We start from the raw sequence: 22,699 nt of genomic DNA on the forward strand, positions 1-22,699 counted from the left end.
CATGCTATCTACAGTGTTCCCTCGGTTATCGCGGTTAATGGGGACCGGGACCACCCGCGCGATAAGTTAATTTCCGTGAAGTAGGGATTCCCCTTCAAAAATGCTTAATTTGAATTTAATTATTATTTTTTAATTATCATTATTTAATTTTTTTACCCCCTGTATACAGTACACCATATAGAATACGAGTAGAGAGAATGAAATTCATGTTATAACAAAAAAAAATGTAAAATATGTTGTTTCAATGTAATATTTGTATTTTTTTCCCCCAAAAAAATCTGCGAAGATCTGAGTCCACGGTAGCTGAACCGCGAAGTAGCGAGGGAACACTGTATTTCAGTTCAATTAAATACAATGCCATGCACTGAACCTTTCCACTTTTTATTTCAAAATGAAGGGAAAAAAACATCTTTGGGGAAAGTGTTTTTATTGGGAAATGGAATGTATGAATGCCTAAACCCAGAAAGGTTTGGCAGCTCTGCAGCCTTTTTACTGTTTCATTAAGTTTTTTTTTTTTACATAGTTATTGCTACAGAGATGCCAAGCAGAACATTTTAATTTCAGGGCCGTTTTCAGACATTTACTAATAAAGTTTGACGAAAGAATGGTTGGGGAGAAAAAGTCTTGCGCTTCTTGCAACAGTAGCCATCTTAGTCATGTGAAGATGTTGGAAGGATTAGCGTTAAATTCCATTCTAAAATGGTCAAGCAGATGTCAGGCATTGCAGAGGGCAGCAAAAGGAAAGCAAAAAAGATTGCTGGACGGTGGACAAGATTTGAGTCGATCAATGACTTTTGCTTTCTCTAATCACATGAGTTTCGGAAGGATGAGCGAGTGATTTCAGTTGATTTTTGGAGATGGCAAACACAAGATTTGCATGTCATTGCGTCAAGCTCATGCAATGTTTGACTTCCCCATGATGGGCGCAAAGATGTTGGCGGATGTTTAGTTTACCGCTTGCTTTTTCTTGGTGGTGTCTTGGTTGGTTCTGTAGTGGATGTGGCTGCAGTCAGTGTTGTAGCGATCCCTAGACCACTGCTTTTTGAGAGGAAGTGTTCGTGGAGGAACTGTTGGTAATCGTGACAGGAGCTTCTCTGTGTTAAAGTCGGTGTTATTTTCAGCATCTTCGTCTTGTTCACCACTTGTTTTGGATTCTCTCACGTCCTGGTCTTGATGATGAGACAGTCCAACCCCACTGTGGTATTTTACAATTTCCGAGTTATCATTGACTCCTTCTAGGGCAGAGTGCCCTCTATTATTACCCTCTAATATCTTAGTTTTATGGTATTTACTGTCTGATTGTATTAATCCTAAATCCCCAATGAGGTTCCACTCAGGTTGGTTTTGAGTATAAGAACAGGCTTTGGTGTCTTTGCTCAATGATTTTTTGGATCTCTGTGGCTTTAGTGGAACCATTTTAGTAGATTCAACATGGTCAGAATTCAATAAATCTTCAGGATTAAGACCTTGGATTTTTTGTGTCTCAATTGATGAGTTTCTTTTTGCCTCAGAGCCAAAATCCAGATTTTCTGAGAGTGCTTCAGGCCGGAATTGGCAACACTTCACATCCATGCTCAGTGTTTCATGTTTTTGTTTTTCCTTTGGAAAGCTGACTCCATTTTCCTGAATGCCATACTTTGTTAAAACAGAACCATGGCCATTGTTAATGGCGAAAGGAGCATCCAGAGGGTTTCTTGCGGTTAGTCCCTTTGCTCTTAAGTTGGTTTTAGGGTGTAGTGTAGTTTGAGAGTTCAACGTTTCCCAATTTTCCTCAGCCCAAGGTACGACCATCAACATGTCTCCAGCCACATTAGAAGCAAAATTCAGCATTTGTCCATTAGCTTCCTGCTTGTCAATCAAATTGGCTTCACCAGTCGCCTATGTTGACATAGAGTAAACAATTTGTTAGCCTAGCTTGAAACTCCCATGTTACCCAATGAAACAATAAAAGGGATTCAAAACAAATCAATGGCAATGCAAAACACATCATAACTCTGGAATATGTCAAGATGTGTTTTTCTCACTTGTTTTTTTCCCCTATCACTAAGTTATATTTGGAATGGCTACATGAGACTTGGACTCCTGGCCAGGCCAAAAGGTTCCAACAATATAAAAACAGTGATGTCATGATGTAGGAAACTAATGTCTTTCTTACAGGTTTGCGCTCTGGGGTTCCTCCAGGAGAAGTAGCTGAGCAGGTACGTTTCTCCCTCTGGGTTATCTTGCTATTGGGCTGTCTCAATGCCCTCTTCAGCTCATTGATACTGGCTTGGTGTTTCTGAAGGACATCTTCCGGCTTGTCCAAAAACTGCTGTGGAGGGAGGCAGTGGAGGGAAAGTCAAAGAGGCAGAAGGGATAAACAGCAATTTAAAAACAAAGGCAATGTTGATATTGATTCCCCTTAAGCTAAGAGGTTTTCCATGCAAGACTACACATCTTTTATCCGGTTCATATATTATATTATTTTTATACCATTGACAAATTTGCATTTAAAACTTGAATAAAACTTGGGGAAATGTGTTTCTTTATTGGACTGCTTGAAAAAAATGTGTCATTCTTAGCAATAATGCTACAAATGCTAAAATTGTTTGGTAAAGCACTAAATCTGAGAATGTCAACCGTGTCCATACAAAATGGCAGACTTAATCTAAACACCTTACTTTGTTGTTGCTGTTGACTCTTGTTTTTTTTCTTAAACAGAATTCATTAGTGATTACCACGTTTTTTTTCCTAGATTACTCGGTTTCCGAAACTAAGGATATTGCAACTTGAAATCAATAGTTTTGGTGACCTTCAACTATTTGCATATAGCAGCACAGTGGTTGAGTGGTTAGTACGCCCTAGTTCTGAGATAAAGGGGTTCAATCTTAGGATATGGCCTGCCAGGATTTGCATGTTCATTTTATATCCAATCTATTGTTTCCAATCCTAGAGGGTCAGTCTCAGAAATGAGGGTGAACGTTATCATTTTGAGGAAACAAATTCAACTCCTTGCATTGTTAGTTGTTTCAAAACAAGAATCAGAAGCAACAAAAAAAGATATATTTTCACATATTTTGTACAAATTCATTATGTTGTCTATTACATGCTATTTTCTCATTTCATCTTATGCCGGCTGAAACAATACACATTGTATTTGTGATTGATTGATAGGCTGATGCAAACATAAAATGAGTTCACATTATGTTCTTGCAAGACAGTAAACCAAAGTAAAAGACAGGCAAATACCTCCTGCTTGGGCCGAGGCATGGCCAGATCCTTGTCCGGGTGGTAGCGAGCCAAGTGAGATGAGGCGTTTTAAGCAAAGCAGAAAATGATGTGATTTTGTTGAATTAGTTTGATTAAAATGCATGCATAAGTGTAAAAGCATAGCCAAAGAGGAAGGCAGCCAGTCAAATACTTACACTATGATAAAGCAATCCTTTCAGTAATGGCCAATTGATTATTTTTATATACATTATGAGCACAGAGGTCTTCTTTTACTTCCAAATACTTTTAAAGCTGCATGATAAATGATCATATCTGCGAACAAGGCTTTTGAATAATTATATCATTGTGCAGAGGGATTCCCATTAAAAATATACGTTGATAATAAAATATTTAGATTTTTAAAACTCAACTGTTGGCAAGAAAAGTGTCAAAGGATTAATCGACTAGAGAGAAACACTGTCAGGTAAGAGCCCTTGAGCTCAGATTGTTGGTAGTGCTAATAAAATAATCTCTGTCATATACACTACAAAATCAATGCATCTTTGTTGGATTAAAACCAAGCAGAACTTCACTACTGTGGGCCACATCTAGAGACACCGCTTACCAACGGGGTACCTGCACTGTTTCGTGAATCATTATACAAAGCCTACATAACATAAAATACAAATAAGCGAGATATGGAATTTGAGGAACCGGGGCTGTAACTTGTGGGCATAGTTCGATGGCAAAGTAAATGAGAAAGTTGCAATTGACAGTGCTTAAATAGAGGCAGGCTAGATTGAAAGAGTTCCAGGTGACATAATCTGGTACATTTTTCATGCCAATTCCATTACTTTCTCACTTTTATAACAATTGCATCTTGCTGAACCATTTGCACTATTGACCGTTTTGGCTATGATATTTTATAAAACAGACAATATCCGTATACTTCTGAACTCTCGTTGTTTGTCTGCTATGCTACACCTGCACATAGCTTTGCCCCAACAGGGACAAAAACTGAATTCCATTCAGTGATAAATGGCTCCCAGAGGAGATTGAGGGAGAATGATGAGAGTTGGCTCTAAAATGAAGCAAAGCGAGAGAGGACTCAAAATGAAACGAGAATTTAATCACCTTTACGTGTTTCATATTTGTTTGGTTATGTATGTAACCTATTGAAGAATGTTAATACTTTAGTCCTTTTCTCTGTTTATGTTTCATATGTACTGTTAACGGATGCACTTTTTTATATGTATCATATCTTGTGCTGAACCGGCCCATCTGTCAAAATTTTAAAGTCAATGCGGCCCCCGGGACGAAAAGTTTGCCCACTCCTGTACTAACCCATCTTTCAGAAAATGTGGGCACTGTCAGGAATGCTTTTACCACAAGAGTACAATTTCATTAAAGCTGACACTAAAGATCTCATGGCCCTCATATTTGTATTTTCAGGCTTTGGTTTTCTCTACATTTTCAAACATTTAAAATATAAGGGAATAAAACTATTAAGCTCCTGTAAAACATTTTTGTTATTGTTATCTTGTTATTATAGTGTTAACATTTGTGTAATTTGGGCCTTATGCTTAGTGTTGGACAAATAAAAAAGCTTGTATAAGGCTGTTTAACTATTAGCAGGTAGGTTTTTTTCTGAAGTGATAATAACTCAAGGTGTTAAATTCAATTATCAGCATCCGAGGTGTGTGTGAAGTCATCAGGAAACTGGAGATAGCATTCACTGAGGGATAGACCATCATAAAAGAGCAACATAGTGCAGACACGAGGTGCAATACTAGACGAACAACACCCACAATCAGACAGTTGTACACACAGATGCCAAAATACCTCTGGTTTCATGTCTATTGGCAAAGCTGCTTCCTCTGCCTGCAGCAGGAGACAAGCCAGAGGGCAAAAAAAGGTCAGAGGAGGGAAAGGTTAGTGGAAGGGATATTATTAAAGCAGCCAAAAGGAGAGAAAACCTTTAGAGGCACCTGAAAAAATAAAAGGAGATTTACAAGCGGAGGATTTTTAAACTGTCTTCAGAGATGATGAGAACCAGAGATTAGGTGAAAGGATTAAGAAAATAGGAATGATGAATACCAGTGTCAAACCAAACGGAAGCTGAGGAGGATATGTGCTTTCATGGACTATGTTTATTGAACTCAATGTTAGTTGTTTTCACCTGTTTTCATCAGCAGACATTATCAGCTTTTTCGTGACTCTTACCTTGAGTTCCAAAGTCTTGTTACATGTTGGGATGCTTGCAGAGCGAATGTAATCTTGACATTGGTGCGCCTCTATGTCCTGGTTAGAGTCAAAACCATGATCTTGGTCGTGGTCTGGATAGTGATCTTGATCATGGTCTAAATCCAGGCTGCCTTCTTGGTCGAGATCTTCTCTGGACATGAACTGTGTTCGCTCACTCAAGCTTCGCTGAGATAATTGGTCCATACTGTTACTTAAAGCTGAAGCTGATTTGGTGCCAATGGAGAGAAAATTCCATTCAGTGTCAATAATCTATGTAGCTACATAGTAAAAACTCATTTGGCTAACAATGATAATACAGTGTTCCCTCGGTTATCGCGGTTACTGGGGACCGGGACCCCCTGCAATAGCTGCATTTCAGCGAAGTAGGCGTGCCCCTTCAAAAATGCTTAAAGAAACGTATAACACGTGCACAAAAGCACCACCAAGCAAAAACATCATAGTAGTCCGGATGGAGGATCTTCTGCAGTTTTTTTGCACGTAAGAAACATCGTTATTGGGAGTTGTGAACATTGTTTTTTTGGGCGGTGAAGATGCGCCTGTAAACAGCCATGACGTCATCAATGCGATTCCTGAACTCTCACCATGTTATTGACCATTTCTTTGGCCTTTTTTTGATGCAATTACTCATTCTTATTGAATATTTTGTTTCCGCCTCTTGTAAAATGATGTAATTTATAATTCTAACTTAATATCTTTCATTTTTATATTTCCTGAAAAAAATCCGCGAAGCTCTGAGTCCGCGGTAGCTGAAGCACGAAGTAGCGAGGGAACACTGTATATTTTATGTGAAGGCATTAATGATGAAGAAATAATGGTGTTCATTTTTAGTTTAAATCTTTCTAAATTACTGTTTTGACCATGCATAGTACTCTTTTCCAGCTTTTACACTGACTAGTAAGCCTAAAGGAGTATTGTATTTTTCTTAATTATCCTAATTAGGTGGGATACAGCATTAAAAGTTACACTGAAAAATGTTTGTCCCTTTCAACATTGTATTCCTATTGAAGGTTTAGCATGAAGCTTAACCAACAGAGATTCCTTTCTTTAGAACACCATAAAACATTGGTTTGCCCTGGGGGGTTTAAGGAGTGATTTAAAATCTTACCACCATCAATACTTCGGGATAGCAGGTACCGCTTGCTGACAGAGCGGTCAAACAGAGGAGCTGGCCTGTCAATCAATGCGCTGGCCTGTCTCGTTTGGGCTTGAGTGCGACCACTGTAGCGGAACTTGGAGCCAATTACCAAAAATCCCTTTGGGGGTGGCTCTGGAGAGACCAACCTATAAAAACGGTTGGTTGGTTAATTGATTGATTATAGTGAAAATAAAAATAGATTAAAGAAGTGTGATGATAAACCCCAGATAATGCTCCTAATACATATTGTCAAGAATTGTCTCGATGGTAATCGGTGAGTATCCGTTAAAGATTTCAGGCAGCCGCTACATGATTGTTTTGAGTTGGAATCCAAAAAGTGTAAGACGTTGCTTCAAGTACAAAGCTAATCAGCAAACAATTCCACTTAATATGCAGCACTCTGGACAATCTACTATTACATTTTCCAGACTACAGTGGTACTTCGTGGTAGGACATGCTCGTGGTACGACATGCATATGGCAAGACGAAAATTTCGATCGAATAATTCGCCCGAGATACGATCAAAATTTCGAGATGCGACCAAGCCAGGTGGCCATGGCACTTTCTTTTTTGCATCTCTTTCGTAGAGATTTGTTCACCTGGCTTCCCTTAGTTGTTTCTATGTATTTGTAGTCAAGACCTCCCAATAATGACAAAGGAAAGTGTAGCCAATTGGTGGCATAGTGGTTTGTTCACCTGACTCCCATGTGGGAGACTGGGGTTTGAATCCCAGTCGGGAAATATTTTCCCTTAGTTGTTTCTACTTATTTGTAGTCAAAGCCTAACAATAATGACAAAGGAAAGTGTAGCAAATTCATGGTGTACAGGTTTGTTCACCTGACTCCCATATGGGAGACTGAATGGTTCGAATCCTGCTGTCATTTGACTGATAACTACACTATGTAGTTCAGTAAATGGAATAACTTTTTTAAATTAAAATAAAGACTTAGTCATGTTTTTTCAGCAAAACAATTATGCCCGAGATTCCAACTATTGCCACAGCCTGTTGTACTCCATTTTTACTATTGATACTACGTAAAATATATGTTTGTTTTTGGTTTCGGATTAAATAAAAAACTGGCCTCCCCCTTCGTGATTCTTTGGCTGGTGAGACTGATACTAAGGTGTAACTTATCGTCCAAAAAAATAAAAATGCAGTAATCGATGACAAGGCCCATCTTAGTGCTTGTACTGTACCATGCTGCAGTGCAAAAATGTGAGTGACCTACCTGAAGAAAGTGTGGTGCTCAATGCAAACCTTCCATAGTCGCTTAGAAGCCCGATGGTTGGGCAATTTGAAGCCAATGGTGCTCTCAAACTGTTCATACTGAGTCGTGAAGGGGAAAGGAGTGAAGGAAGGTGGAGAGTGAAAAAAAAAACAGAAAAAACAAGGTGAGAGGATCAAATGTGGGAAAAGATGAAGGGACCGTGTGAGGGTAAGCTATCTTTACTATAGTGCCAGTTCCCTTAGACATATTTTCTTTGGTGACATCTAAGGTGCCAGTTCACCCATCCTATGAATTAACACCCTTTTCCGATGTTCAGTGGTGATGTGAACAAAAGTATCAGTGGTGTAGTTGTACTATAAGTAGGTATACTTGTGTGTACTTGTACTCACACTTACTCACGAAAGTAGGCAAAGAAAAATCGCAAAATCGCTTTGTCACTATCACAATAATCTGCTTCAAAATGTGTATAAAACAGTATAAACTATTTAAGATAAATTGTGCTTTCAAGGGTTTTAACAAAGGTAAATAAACAAATTAGCAATTTCCGTGACTAATATTTCCACTCTAATTTATACCCTATTTTCTACAAGATTGATGCTCATTAGATTTGCCGCTAAGTTCCAGTGGTCTCAAACCGGTCCTCAAAGGGCCGCAGTGGGTGCAGGTTTTCATTCCAACTCAACAAGGATACCCTTTGCAAGTGCAATCAGTTAATTAGAATTAGGTGCTACTTATTTTAAAGACACCTGATTGGTTAAAATGTCGGCACTGGATCGGTTGGAACAAAAACCAGGACCCACTGCGGCCCTATGTGGAACCGGTTTGAGACCACTGCGCTAACTGATACGTAAAGAATGAAAGGTGTTTAACTATGTGACCATCCTTCCACTTGCTGTGTGATTTTCCACACTTTGTTTAAGAGCCTCCATTATCATAAGCTGTGGAACCCTTCCAATGTCTAAAATCACGAGAAAAGACATCCCAACATTTATTTGTAGCTACCTCTCCAGGACGGATCTTGATGTAGAAGTTGCTCCTCTTGTATGAGATCTTGAGTATCTTTGGCCAGGCAAAGCGGTTGATCCTTAGACGGTCTCGGTAAATCAGCAGACCATTGGCACTCACACCAAGCATTATGTCAATCCCTTCGGAATCCTAATAATTATTGGTAACATGCATTGGTTTGGGGTTTCGTAGCTACTACGGTACCATAGTAACAGCATAAATAACTTGTCTTTGTACCTTAGCTTGATGTAAGTCCACCCCGTACATTGATAACTTCTTGGCATTTTCTAAAAAATTTACTTCTGCCTCTGCTGGACTCATTCCCCTACAACAAAAAAGTCATCTTTAATCACCTAGACCCCAAAAATTATCATTGGCATCAAGGTTAATGAGTTTACTGACCTGTAGTTATGATGAAGCTCCATTACTCTTTCCTCCAGCTCTCTTGTCTGGTTAGGGGCAAAGCGGAAGTCAGCAACATAGTCAGGCCCGTGTTCTTCAGGCTCATAGTCACCGAGTTCGGCTTGAACAGTATAAGAGCCCAAGAGGGCATGTGTAACAAAAGAACAGGGCAGGCGACCGGACAGCATGTCGTCCCTCAACTGAAGGCACAAGTAGTACCTAAGGAGTAAACATACAAATTAGGGCTTGGCCTGCTATCCATTTTGTTTTAGCCTCATTGATCCAAGGAAGTTTTATACTGGTGTTATTTCCGAATGATGTCCTGTTGTCTTAGCAGAACACGGGAGATTTCAGTTTATCCTTAATCCTATACTGTCTGTTCACTTGTTGGCTATCAAAAGCAATGTTCCCTCTAAGTTGCGCAAGCAATTGCGCACTACTCTCGTCTTCTCTGCGCAGCAGCAATCATATGGCACGCAGTAAATAAAATCCAAACTTTTTCTTTACCCCTTTCCTTATTATGATGCCATTTATGCATCAGCCAGTGGCAGTAGCTCTGTCCACTCTTATGTGTTTTGTTTTTACAGCTTGTTTTACATGAAAAATGAGGGAAAATTGACATGCACCTGCTTATGGCAGGTGTGATACTGTGTGATACCCATAGCGAGCAATGATGATGTCGCTCACACTGGTACTCAGTGCGCTCAGGGAGGTTGTCTTTCTGCCCAGACCAATGTAAAATTTGAGGGAACATTGATCAAAAGTAATGCCAATGATTGAAATATGATAAAAACTTGGATAAAATGAACGAAAATGCATTTTGTATTTCTCCTGATCTTATTTGTTTTCGTTAGGACTGCAATGTTGGAATCAAAATAACTGTATTATATTAAAGAGCATGAAATTTTCCAGTACCAGGTTAGGGTTAGAGTTATCTTTTATGAGGCTTGTAGGAATGCTAAACTATGAGCAAGAACTAGTTCAGTTGTACCTACTACAATACATTTGGGTGTTATTTGTAGGAAGAGTTCTGAGGCTAGCAATAAATCTATTTAACAGGAAGCAGTTATACCTTGGTCCCTGCATATGGAAAGTATTATTTTCTTTTTTTTTTCCAGGATGTTTTTGTTGTCGTTCTGGAATTTTCAGGTTGACCAGCAGCTGCTCAGAAAATGGGATCCAAAAAAAAAAAAAAAACTTCCGGTGTATTTTGTGAAGAAGTAAATTGAAAGCAAACTGTTCTGCATGGACATCCAGTATGTGGACACTGGCATTCAGCCCCATGGAAATTGTTTTAAAGACTATTTTTTTTAGTTTTAAATAGATCGGATGTTATAGTAAAATGGGAAACTTATGTGACTCGCAGGAATTGGCTTGTTTGTTCTTTAAATGGTTTAATAAAATCCTAGACAAAACTACATGTCACAGTGAATCCATACCGATTGTTTTTCGGGACTAGGAACCTGTCAGGTCGAGAGGAAAATGTCATAAATATTCCCACCAATCATGCCAAAAGTTACAACCAACCTTAGCTCTGGGGTTGAAACCAACTCCAGTGAGATTTCCTGTGTGTTCAAATAACAAGCGCTTAGTGGGTTGCTTGGAAAGAGATCTTGTCTAAGCATAGCCGCTAATTTAAACAGCATGCTGTTTGGGCATTTCAGAAATGCTGTGATAATTTGCCCTTATGAAAGAATCAAGAAACTTAGCATTGATTATAACCCGATATTTATTCCCATACGCATATTATCAGTCATATTATATTTTAATCCAATCCTGAAAACAACAATTACAGGAATCAGAGCGGGTAAAAAAAAAAAATGACCAGCCCGCTGGAGGAGTGGTTAAGCCATCGGCCTCGCAGTTCTGGGGTCGAGGGTTTGATCTTATGTGGGTCGTCATTGTGTGAAGTTTGCTCAAGCACCCCCTGTGATCCTTATTAGGATACATGGTTCAGAGAATGAATGAATGAATATATATATATATATATATATATATATATATATATATATATATATATATATATATATATATATATATATATATATATATATATATATATATATATATATATATATATATATATATATATATATATATATATATATATTTGTAATAATAATATAAAAGAACATGGTGGGATGCCTATCGGGCGAGAAGTTAGTGCGTCCACCTCACAATTCTGGGGTTGATGGTTAAATCCCAGTTCGGTCCTCACTGTGTGGAGTTTGCATGTTCTCCCTGGGTTTGGTGGGTTTTCTACGGGTACTCCGGTTTCCTCTCACATCCCGAAAACATGCAGGATAGGCTTGTTGAATAGTCTAATGCAGGATAGGCTTGTTGAATAGAACAGTTGTTTTTCTAAATTACTTAATACTATTTAAGACAATTTGATTTATGATGAATTATTTTCAATATTTATTCTAAGCAGTCAGTACAGAGACGTATACTATTCCCTAGGTATAAGTGTGAGTGTGAATGGTTGTCCGTCAACCTGTGCCCTGCAATTGGTTGGCCACTGATTCAAGGTGTGCCCGAAGTCAACTGTGATAGACTCCAGCAGCCCCCGCGACCGTTGTGAGCATAAACAGTACAGAAAATGAATGAATGAATAATAATTGTTGGCCATACAATGCGTATTGTTCATCTACGCATCTCTCCATTTTCAACATTTTCTTCTCTTCATATTCGAAGGCAATATGAATATAAAAATGATACAAAATAATGAAAAAAATAACAGTAAAAACGTAATTAAGTTGGTTTACTGAAATCAAATTGTCTTAAATAGTATTAAGTAATTTAGAAAAACAACTGTTCTTAATTTGGATTAAGAATGGTCAATATTTTGACAAACTTTTCCTTCCTTGTAATGTCCCTTAACATAAATCTAATCCATCAGACTTTCTTGTGTCCCTTGTGCTTTATATTATTAATATAAATTGTTTTCCACTTGTGTTATTTATGATGAATTATTTTCAATATTTATTCTAAGCAGTCAGTGCAGAGACATATACAGTTCCCCAAGTTCTAGTTCCAATACGATGATCATCGCACATGTGTGGAGTTGATTTACTAGATGCTTACGAACCTAAACTCCCATGAGATTTGCTGAGGTCTCGTGTATGACCGCTGTTCAACCTGTTTTTGATATATTTTTCCAGGTTGAATTAAAAGTTGTACGACTCCGCAGGCAATTGACTTCAAAGGTCCTACTCTCTTTTTCTTTTCACAAAGGAATGCCAAATACAATAGATTAAAAAAAAAGATGTGAAATTGAGTCAACTAACTACATCAATACAGCTATGTATTGTATATAAATATACACATCATATTGTCATCCTCATAAAATAATTGATTCAGTCATGATTTTATTATTAATAGGAAAAAAATATCAAAATTGTAAGTAAGTATAACAAAATCAAACTGATTTTTTTGTTTTATTTAAAGAATGTTCAAAAAAATATAGGGACAATTATTTTAAAAAACATTGATATTGGAATTATTCTGCATTATGGGATTTAAACAAGTAACATACCCTTTGAAACTACAGTGTTCCCTCACTTATCGCGGTTAATGGGGACCGGGACCACCCGCGATGAGTGCATTTCCGTGAAGTAGGGATTCCCCTTCAAAAATGCTTAATTTGAATTTAATCCCTTTTTTTACCCCCCTGTATACAGTACACCATATAGAATACGTGTAGAGAGAGTGAAATTCATGTTATAACAAAAAAAACACTGTAAAATATGTTGTCTCAATGTATTATTTGTATTTTTTTTTTAATTCCAAAAAAATCTGCGAAGCTCTGAGTCCGCGGTAGCTAAACCGCGAAGTAGCGAGGGAACACTGTATTACAATCATGTAGCTGTTTCAGAGCTCAAAATATTCTATTGTTAATTAATTGTGAAAGTGGTTGCTTATTTGTTTGTCCTCATTTGGAGTGAATTGGATTTAGATTTAGGGAAGTTTGTTTTCTCAAAATTTTGAGTTTACAGTATTTGTTCTTTCTGTTGATGTCTTAAGATGTCTTGTTCTACAGTACTGCTAAGCTTTCTCTAATGGACAAAGAGATTGAACTAACGTTACTGGAGAATTCAGACAAACCTGGTGATGTCTTCAATCAGAACTGATGGATCTGGGGGGTAGAATTTAACAGAAAATCCCAAAATCCAGCAGCCAACTGTGGAGAGATGAGCAACAAATTGTACGTGTTGTAGTTTAGAAAAAAAAAAATATATATATATATATAATCAACATTAACAGTGTGAGGATAAACTATTTTAAAAATGAATGAATGATTTATAAAATACATGCACGCACCTAACAAACACATTGCATACCGTCTCTATTTAAATAACTTACCCCGAATTTGCTTTTTAATCTCCTTGGATGGATCCAACCAATGCTATTAAAGAAAAAATGAGAAACAGTGGCTTTTAAGAGATTTGACCTCAACAAAATCCTTCACAATTATATTTTCAGTAGCTCTGTTAAGAGTTCCTGCTTGATGACTACTCGTGCTTTCCAAAAAAAATGTCTCGGTAAATGACAGGAGACATCAACACCAGGGTTATAAACTGGTCAAATCCAGAACGTTCTGTTTCAAGACAACGGAAGCTTTTATTGGTCTCTGTAGAGTGAACTCTTGTTGTTTCCGCTTAAAGTTTACAAAACTATCCCTTGTAAAATGCTCTGTTACTGCCAAGACGGTTTCCGGAACCTATTTGTTATCAGGACAGTTAGTATGCTTCATTAATTGATATCAGCTTGCATCCATATTTTCAGCATTCAAACAAATTTCCTCTATTTAAAAGAAATTTATCACAATGACCTAACAGAACATTTATATTGTAATGCCATCATTGCTTGCTATGGGCACACTAGTATCACACCTGCCATAAACAGGTGCATATCAATGTTCCCTCTAATTTTTCATGTAAAACATGCTGTATAACACGAAAAACATGAGTGGACCTGGGAAAAAGGGTAAAAGAAAATAGGATTTTATTATATGATTGCTGCTGCGCAGAGAAGACGAGAGTAATGCCCAATTGCGCACGCACACAGCTTAGAGCAGGGGTGTCAAACATAAGGCCCGTGGGCCGGATCCAGCCCGTCTAGTGGTTTGGTACGGCCCGGGGAAGAAAGCTGCATTGTATAAAAAATTTTTTAAAAAATTGTAAAAATTTGTATTTCTTGTATTATCCGCTAGGGGCGCAGTGTTTTAGTACGTGCAGAACACATGAATTGACATTTATTTATGTTATGTTATTTTCTTGTTCATAATATATTGTTCATAATGTAAAAGGAAAATTCTGTTAATAAACGTTTTGATAATTCACTCATACTTTGCACTAATTATTAGTATTAATGACTAATACAAAAGGAAAAAAGTGGGCTTATTGTTAGTTCTATGTAATTTTGCAATGAGTTTACTGGTCCGGCCCGCTTGATCTCAAATTAAGCTGTATTCGGCCCGCAGACCAAAGGGAGTTTGACACCCCTGGCTTAGAGGGAACATCGCCACCCACCCTGTTCGGGGTTGCGGGTGAGCTGAAATCTATCGCAACTGTTAACACTCGTCTTAACACATTGTAGTCTCCAGTTAGCCTGTTGCTTGTTTTGGGGAGTGTTGACAGATATTAAATCAACCTCTCAGCTTTAGTCATCACAAATCTAGCTAAAAGTGTTTAAATGCATCAGTGAGACCTTGGCATTGTCAGGATCGTGGAACGTCAAACCAAAGTAGTCTCTCTCCAGAAGGTTTAGATGGCCACACACCATGTCCAGCAGTGTTTGGCCCTTAGCAAATTTCTATCAAACACACAAAGAAACAGAAACACATATATAAACATACATCTGCAATAACATAGTGATTGAGTGGATAAAGCAATACAGGTGAATACGGTCTAAAGTTGGTTAAAGTATCCCATTTGTATCACAAAAGACAAAAATTGGAGCATGCTGAAGTGAAGTGTTCAAAAGATAATTACCGTATTTTCACGACTATAAGGCGCACTCCTCAATGAATGACACATTTTAATTTGTTTTCCATATATAAGGCGCACTAGATTGTAAGGCGCCCTGTCAATTTCGGAGAAAATTTAAGACTTTTCAGTGTGCCTTATAGTCGTGAAAATTCGGTAATAGACCGCTGAATTCCTTGGAAATTAATCCAAAATGTCAAAACTGCCATGCAGTTGTCCTAAATCATAAAAGTACCCCAAAAAAATCCATTATGCCACAAACATGTCTATATTCCCTGCAACTTTACTGAATATTTACCTTTGATACTACAAATCTAATTATGCTAAAATTCACATTCTAGGAGAAATCGGAATCTTAAGTAAAGTCTTTTTTTCAATTTTCCGTATTTTCGCGACTATAAGGCGCACCCTCAATGAATGACACATTTTATTTTTTCCATATATAAGGCGCACTGGATTATAAGGCGCACTGTCTATTTTAGAGAACATTTAAGACTTTTAAGTGCGCCTTATAGTCGTGAAAATATGGTAGATGCTATTATTTTTCACTTACAGTTATTATCGCTCTATCAGTAGAACATTGGAATCAAATAAATTTTTTTTGTCATTGTGGAAATTTCCCAATGCAAAAGGAGTAACCGAATGCTTGTCAACATAAAGGTTCAACGCATTGACTTCCCCTGTTGAGTGGGAGTGCTGACACTGCATTGGCTACACAACAGAGCACACCTTTAATTAGGTCCTTTGGATGTAAAAACAAGCGTTCTGTTGGTTGCACACAAACACACACATCTCCTTAGGCTATCCGGCTCCTATGGTGACGAAGCAGCCAAGCAGCTGTTACCATAGAAACAGAAGTAATAGGTCCCCTGTGCCCTCTCCCACGCCATCTTTCCCTATATGGTACGAAAAGCACTGAACAAAATCGAAGAAAAAAAAGCACAAGATACGGGTTGTGATTTTTATCAACGTTGGGCTACTCCAGCAGTTTTAAAGTTACTATTTAGTCTTCCATTAGTCATTATTATGAAGCAACAATTGACAGTAGTAAAAGTACCACTTGGAGAGCTACAATTCTCAAAAAGTCAATATTTCATTGTTACTGTTTGGTCATAAACATAGGACTATATATAGGTAAAATATTTTTTTAAATGTCTATGTAGTAAATGTCAGGTAATCTCAAGCTTGTTTTAAAAATGTCCCATTAGCATTACTTTGATTCTCTTGTTTAACCAAAATAAAGAAAAAATCATTACTTGGATGTTGTACATATAAAAAATATATCATGAACCCCTGTCCAAGCATAGAATGGCATTATGTTGTCTTTCAAATTTGCTGGAAATAAATACATTCTCATTTTTTTAAGTTTGTTTGAGTGTTTATTTATGAGGTACTTATTTTTCACCCAGAAAACAAACGGTACAGACGACCTTCCCAAACAGCAGCGTAAAAGACACGTGTGTGGTTAACCACAACCAAATAACATTTTATGAACTGTTAAGCCAACCTTTTTAAAAAGCACACATATTGCTGTGAAACCCAGGATCATTTAACAAGTATTTCCTGTTTAGAATCCTCCAACCACCAAAAATGACAATGGAATTCCTGTTTTTATTGTGTAAGCTCAATCAATAGCTACTTTATCAGTGATAGGCTAGAAATATTTGAGGTAAAAACATTTTTTTTTTAATCTAAGATGCTTGCTCAGTGTACTTCCTAGCTAGAATTGGAGTTGGGAGTTCATAACATTCATTCTTGTGTTGGAACAATAGACTTCACCTCTACGACCATATGCCCCTGCACCTCCTCCCCTTTATGGTTTCTTTCACCTTGCTGACGCTTACATTCTATGTATTTTCTTTTTACATTTGACTGATGAACATTAGCATGTTCATCTGTCAAATGTACAGTACAGCATATATTTCCGCACAAGCTCCAAATACTTGTGTCATGGGCCAGGTGGTAGCCAGGAGACGTGAATGGAACAATGTGGCTGTAGCAGGTGAAGGATGGCTTGGAAATATGAGATGGGGCCTTATTAATTCTATAGCAATAACATTTAAATAATCATTATAATATCATTATAACTATGTGCTAGCCATAATGTAAGTAAATCAAAATTATTAGTACGGGATAATTGCAAAGTAGATGTATGAATCTACAATGGTGATGACAGATACAATAGCAGCAACAAATTTAATCCTGCAATTCATTAACCAAATTAACAAATCGTAGTAAAACATAATTTAAAAAATCAGACTGAATTTGACACAGATACATCTTTATAATCTACCTATCAATTTCCATTGTGTTCTGTACACTAATAACAAATGTGTAGCAATTTTAATTCCGCAAATAATTCATTCATCAGCACTGAAACACAAGTAAATCATTGTTTGAAATTCCCTTTAGCACAACTCCATCTAGTTGATGTATAATACAACCTCTAACCACAACTACTGTTAGTACTACTTCTACAGCCCCATCTAGTCGATGTATAATAATCCCCTACTACTACTACTACTACTACCACCACCACCACCACCACTACCACCACCAACCACCACTACCACCACCAACCAATACTACCACCACCTACCACCACCTACCACTACCACCACCTACCACTACCACCACCTACCACTACCACCCCCTACCACAACCACCACCTACCACTACCACCACCACCACCCTTATCTACCACTACTATCACCAACCTACCAATACTACCAACACTACTAACACTACCCTTATCTACCACTACTACCACCACCTACCAATACTACCACCACCTACCAATACTACCACCAAATACCAATACTACCACCACCTACCAATACTACCACCAAATACCAATACTACCACCACCTACCAATACTACCACCACCGACCAATACTACCACCAAATACCAATACTACCACCACCTACTGTGAAGTTGCTTAAAACAGGAGTCTTAATGTAATGTGCATTTCTAAAGAACATCCTGTCTATAATCTCTGTCTTAATATTATGCTCTTCCATTATGTTTATATTATCTTTTCAACTCGCCTCAGTGTTCAACTGTTGGATTTTTCCATGATGCCTATAATCTCAACTTCTGTACTTTTCCATGACATCATGCTGAATTTCAATAAAGGCATCCTTCACCTTGAAAAGATAAGAGAGAGAACCACCGAGCCGAGCGCGAGCCACCACCTCGCGCCTCGACCTCTCTTCCGCCGGCCGGTGCCTTTTTTACGTTGATCTGTTACTTCAGACCCAACACCTACCAATACTACCACCAAATACCAATACTACCACCACCTACCAATACTACCACCAAATACCAATACTACCACCACCTACCAATACTACCACCACCTACCAATACTACCACCACCTACCAATACTACCACCAAATACCAATACTACCACCACCTACCAATACTACCACCAAATACCAATACTACCACCACCACTACCACCGCTACCACCACCACTATCACCACCTACCACTACAACCACCACTATTAATACTGCATTTTATAATCCATTGCGCCTTAGTGTGCTGAATAACAATACAGAACATTACGGAAAATGGTGAGGTGGCTAGTACGTCCGCTTCAATCAAGGCTGCGGTCTAACTGTGTGTTTACATGTTCTTCCCATGTCTGCGTCTACCTCGCATACCAAACGGACAATTCGATACATCTGCCAAAGAAACATTTCATAAATCCATCTGGTAAAGATCGCATTAGAGCCGTTTTCATGGGAGGAACCTTCAAAAATACACGATGGTGTAATAAAGTAATCAATCAAAATGTGGTTGCGCTGACATATTTCTACACTGTATAACTGGTTTGATAGAGGGCCTTACTAAAAGATTTACATGGAGTATAGTTGACATGACCAAGGGTGGTGCATTCTTGGAACAAAGTCTTCATCATATATAGGGATCAACAAGGTTAAATAGCTTCATGATGAATGGGAACTAATTTCCTTTGGCTGTTGAGGCATCTGAATTCAAAAAGATACGTATCTATTTTTCAAAAAACTAGAATAGTTACTCAGCCATCATGGAGTCGTCCTCCCTACCCCTACAATAGTGTAAGGACAAACTGTATTTCCTGACGCAGTTCCATTTATTTGGCAGACAGATTGTCTTGTTGAGGTGTTAAAATGAAGGGGAATGTAAAATTGGTTTCTTTTTGAAACCAATTACAGACATTTTCACATTTCATGATTCTGTGATGGCAGCAGCATCACTTAAAAATAAGAAAGAAATGTTATTCTCGAAATTTGCGAGATCACAAAATCCTACTCGAGAATGAGTATGGGTTCAAGTGTTTTTGTTTAGGCTTTATGTACTGTTTCTGGTAAGTCTGTTGGTTTAACAAGCTCCAATGGAACATTAAAGCCTTAAAGAACCTCAATGTATAGTTTATTCTGTCTTAACTGTGTAAAATAAACAATGCTATCTCATAAAATGTCTAGTATTTGTTAAAATGACTTTTATTGGTAATAGTATTTGCGTGAATACCGGTGAGAGCAACAAGAGTTGTTTTACCTGACATAACAAATTTGTTGCTTTACTTTCCTCAAAAACTGCACATTATTTCATTTAAATCCATCTGGTAATAATTTAAAGAAATTCAACAAATCCCCATAAGCCAAGCTACTTGTATAGGTTACCAACGCATTACTGATAATTGGCCAGTTAATTTCTTTTTTGGGGGGTGAAAAAACGAAATCTCGGGATTATTATTTGTATCAGTTACATTTCATTATCCGGTGTGGGCAGTGTTCCTTCTAGTTCTCAATGGCTTCCTGCTTTGTACTTAAAAAAAACGACCAGCAGATCTCAAAGCCAAGGAATCTTGCTTCCAGAATATCGGACAGAAACAGAACCATCTGAAATAGTTTTAACATTTAATGGGCTAAAATTGTGCAGGCATATAAAAATGTCCAAGAAGAGTCATTGCTAACCACATCGAGTCATAATTAAAATGAATTATGCAAAAATACAATACTACCCAACAACAGACAACTAGTATATACTATACCAATGACCCATCTCAATCCAACAGCATTAATCTGTGTGAACATATGAAATAGCATTGACAATTTACACATTCCTAAGGAAAACTATTCATCTGTCAGTATGAGTATAAAATATTGATTGCCAAGCACTGGCAAACATTATTTTTCTTCAAGTCAGTTAGCTGGCTGCCTGCCATCTATGCTACTATAGGGATCACAATGACAGAGTAGTGATGAAAATATAAAACGAAGAAGCAATATCAATACGGTATACCAGACTTCTTTGCCTCAAATTGGAAATTCTATAAAGGGGCGTTTGATTGTGTTGAACATTGTCAATTCTAGAAGAAGTCCTTATATAAAAATGAGGTCAGCACCCACAAAAAAAACCTCCATTATGATTGAAGTTTTTGTTTTGTGCACACTCTTAGGGAGTATCACAGCATTTTTGTTTTTCTATTATTGAGCGCAAATGTCTTGTGTTTTTTATTTTTATTATTTTAAACAAAATTGAGATGATAAGAGCAATGTTTCCTCTAATTTTTCGTTGGTCTGAGCAGAAAGACAACCTCCCTGAATGCACTTGCTGGCCTCAGAACTCTTCCTAAAAATATCACTCAAATGTATTGCAGTAGGTACAACTGAACCGGTTCCTGCTCCTGTTCAGCATTCCCACAAGCCTCATAAAAGATAACTCTAACCCTAACCTTGTACTGGAGAATTTTATGCTCTTTAATATAAAACAGGTATTCTGATTCCAACATTGCAGTATAACAAAAACAAATAACAACAGGAGAAATACAAAATGCATTTTCGTTCATTTTATCCAAGTATTTATCATATTTCAATCATTGGCATTGCTTTTGATCAATGTTCCCTCGAATTTTTCATTGGTCTGGGCAAAAATACAACCTCCCTGATTACACTTAATACCAGTGTTAGCGACATCATCATTGCTCGCTATGGGCACACCAGTATCACACCTGTCATAAGCAGGTGCATGTCAATGTTCCCTCTAATTTTTCATGTAAAACATGCTGTAAAACACAAAAAACATAAGAGAGGACAGAGCTACTGCCACTGGCTGCCGCCTAAACGGCGCCATCATGGGGAAAGTGGTAAAAAAAAAGTTTGGATTTTATTTACTGCGCGCCATATGATTGCTGCTGCGCAGAGAAGACGAGAGTAGTGCGCAATTGCACATGCGCAGAGCTTAGAGGGAACATTAGATAAGAGTAAACATCCTTTACAGGTATGTCGTGGTAGGAAGCAGAAATACCCCGAACGAAGGCATCGACCTGCATAAATTCTTAAATGATCACAAATTGAGGAAAGTTGGACCCTGCGAGTGTAATTAACGAATTCCAGCTTTAAAGATAAAGGGCTTTGGTCTGTCTTTAGATTTACAAAATCTAAAAGACTCAAACCAACTGCAATACCGACAGTAAAGAGCACCTATGGGGAGTGCAAACCTCCTTAGAAGTAGGGTAAAGGAAGGCAGATTCTGCACTCAAAGATAAGAGAAAAGTAAGCTAGGGCTTTCTCTACTTCATCATTGGGTTCAATCATGATACAAAATCAGAGTAGTTTTCTTTTGAAGGAGACATGTTCATAAGTGACTTCTAGGTGACAGTTTGGTGTCATCAAGAGACTGAAAACCGTGACAAGTTTCACCAAAATTCATATGTGCATAACAACTAAATCCTCTGAAATATTCAGGCTAATACTTTATGGCAAGCATGTCCTTGATACGGACAGCTAAGAAGAGTATGTGGGTGTACACATCCTTCCTACTCTTTTATAGATTGAGTGCTGATAAATTGCAGCTGTCAGACATTATAAGTTGTACACTTTACGTAATGTAAAAATGGTCTCCAGTTGAATCCCTGACATCACACTACTTACTGCAATTCTAAACCATGGCACGTCGAATAAAATTAGATGTCTAGCAAGTTCTTTTTGCTCTATAGGCTTGTTCCATTGGTTATAACACATGTCTCATCTGCAATAGTCATCTTCAAACTATGAAATTAAGATCCCAGTTGACAACAAAATAGGGGAAATGAAATTAACTCGTGTATTCCACTCTTGCCTAGCTCAAAAACTTAATAGTACAACATAGTAGGATAGTATGTGAAATGATTCACCTCAACAGCAGTTTCATAGTCAGAGCCGTCAAGCAAACTGACTTTAACAGGGACAGTCTTGGGCCTTTTGTTGGTCTTCTGGGGGGATTTGGAAGCCTTGCTAGGAGTCATGTCAGAGCTTTCATCTACATCTCGCTGGTCCTCTGGAAACTGAAAGGAGATTGTCATTTTTTATCTGGGTGAGCAAACTTTTCGGTCCGGGGGCCACATTGACTTTAAAAAATTGACAGATGGGCCGGGTCAGCACAAGATACGATACATATAAAAAAGTGCATCCGTTAACAGTACATTTGAAACATAAAAAGAAAAAAAGGACTAAA

At 37.8% G+C, this 22,699-nt stretch overlaps 1 protein-coding gene across 5 annotated transcripts in view; it reads right to left on the bottom strand.

Moving 5' to 3' along the window:
- The window catches only part of LOC144196824 (band 4.1-like protein 1), a 41,039-nt gene that overhangs the window by 7,230 nt on the left and 11,110 nt on the right, over nt 1-22,699 (bottom strand). The window contains exons 4-17 of one of the 5 annotated variants that reach the window (XM_077717297.1): nt 22,380-22,529; nt 14,935-15,039; nt 13,588-13,630; nt 13,330-13,405; nt 9,226-9,444; nt 9,061-9,148; nt 8,821-8,973; nt 7,819-7,916; nt 6,560-6,735; nt 5,413-5,657; nt 5,032-5,070; nt 3,229-3,258; nt 2,156-2,311; nt 955-1,878 (exon numbers count right to left, since the gene is read on the bottom strand). In XM_077717297.1, the coding sequence (XP_077573423.1) occupies nt 955-1,878; nt 2,156-2,311; nt 3,229-3,258; nt 5,032-5,070; nt 5,413-5,657; nt 6,560-6,735; nt 7,819-7,916; nt 8,821-8,973; nt 9,061-9,148; nt 9,226-9,444; nt 13,330-13,405; nt 13,588-13,630; nt 14,935-15,039; nt 22,380-22,529 (2,502 nt within the window). The remainder of the gene's footprint in view (nt 1-954; nt 1,879-2,155; nt 2,312-3,228; nt 3,259-5,031; nt 5,071-5,412; nt 5,658-6,559; nt 6,736-7,818; nt 7,917-8,820; nt 8,974-9,060; nt 9,149-9,225; nt 9,445-13,329; nt 13,406-13,587; nt 13,631-14,934; nt 15,040-22,379; nt 22,530-22,699) is intronic. The other 4 variants (XM_077717306.1, XM_077717324.1, XM_077717316.1 and 1 more) reach the window with 4 other exon arrangements.

This window comes from Stigmatopora nigra, chromosome 1, assembly GCF_051989575.1.
Source record: "Stigmatopora nigra isolate UIUO_SnigA chromosome 1, RoL_Snig_1.1, whole genome shotgun sequence".
Taxonomy (NCBI): domain Eukaryota; kingdom Metazoa; phylum Chordata; class Actinopteri; order Syngnathiformes; family Syngnathidae; genus Stigmatopora; species Stigmatopora nigra.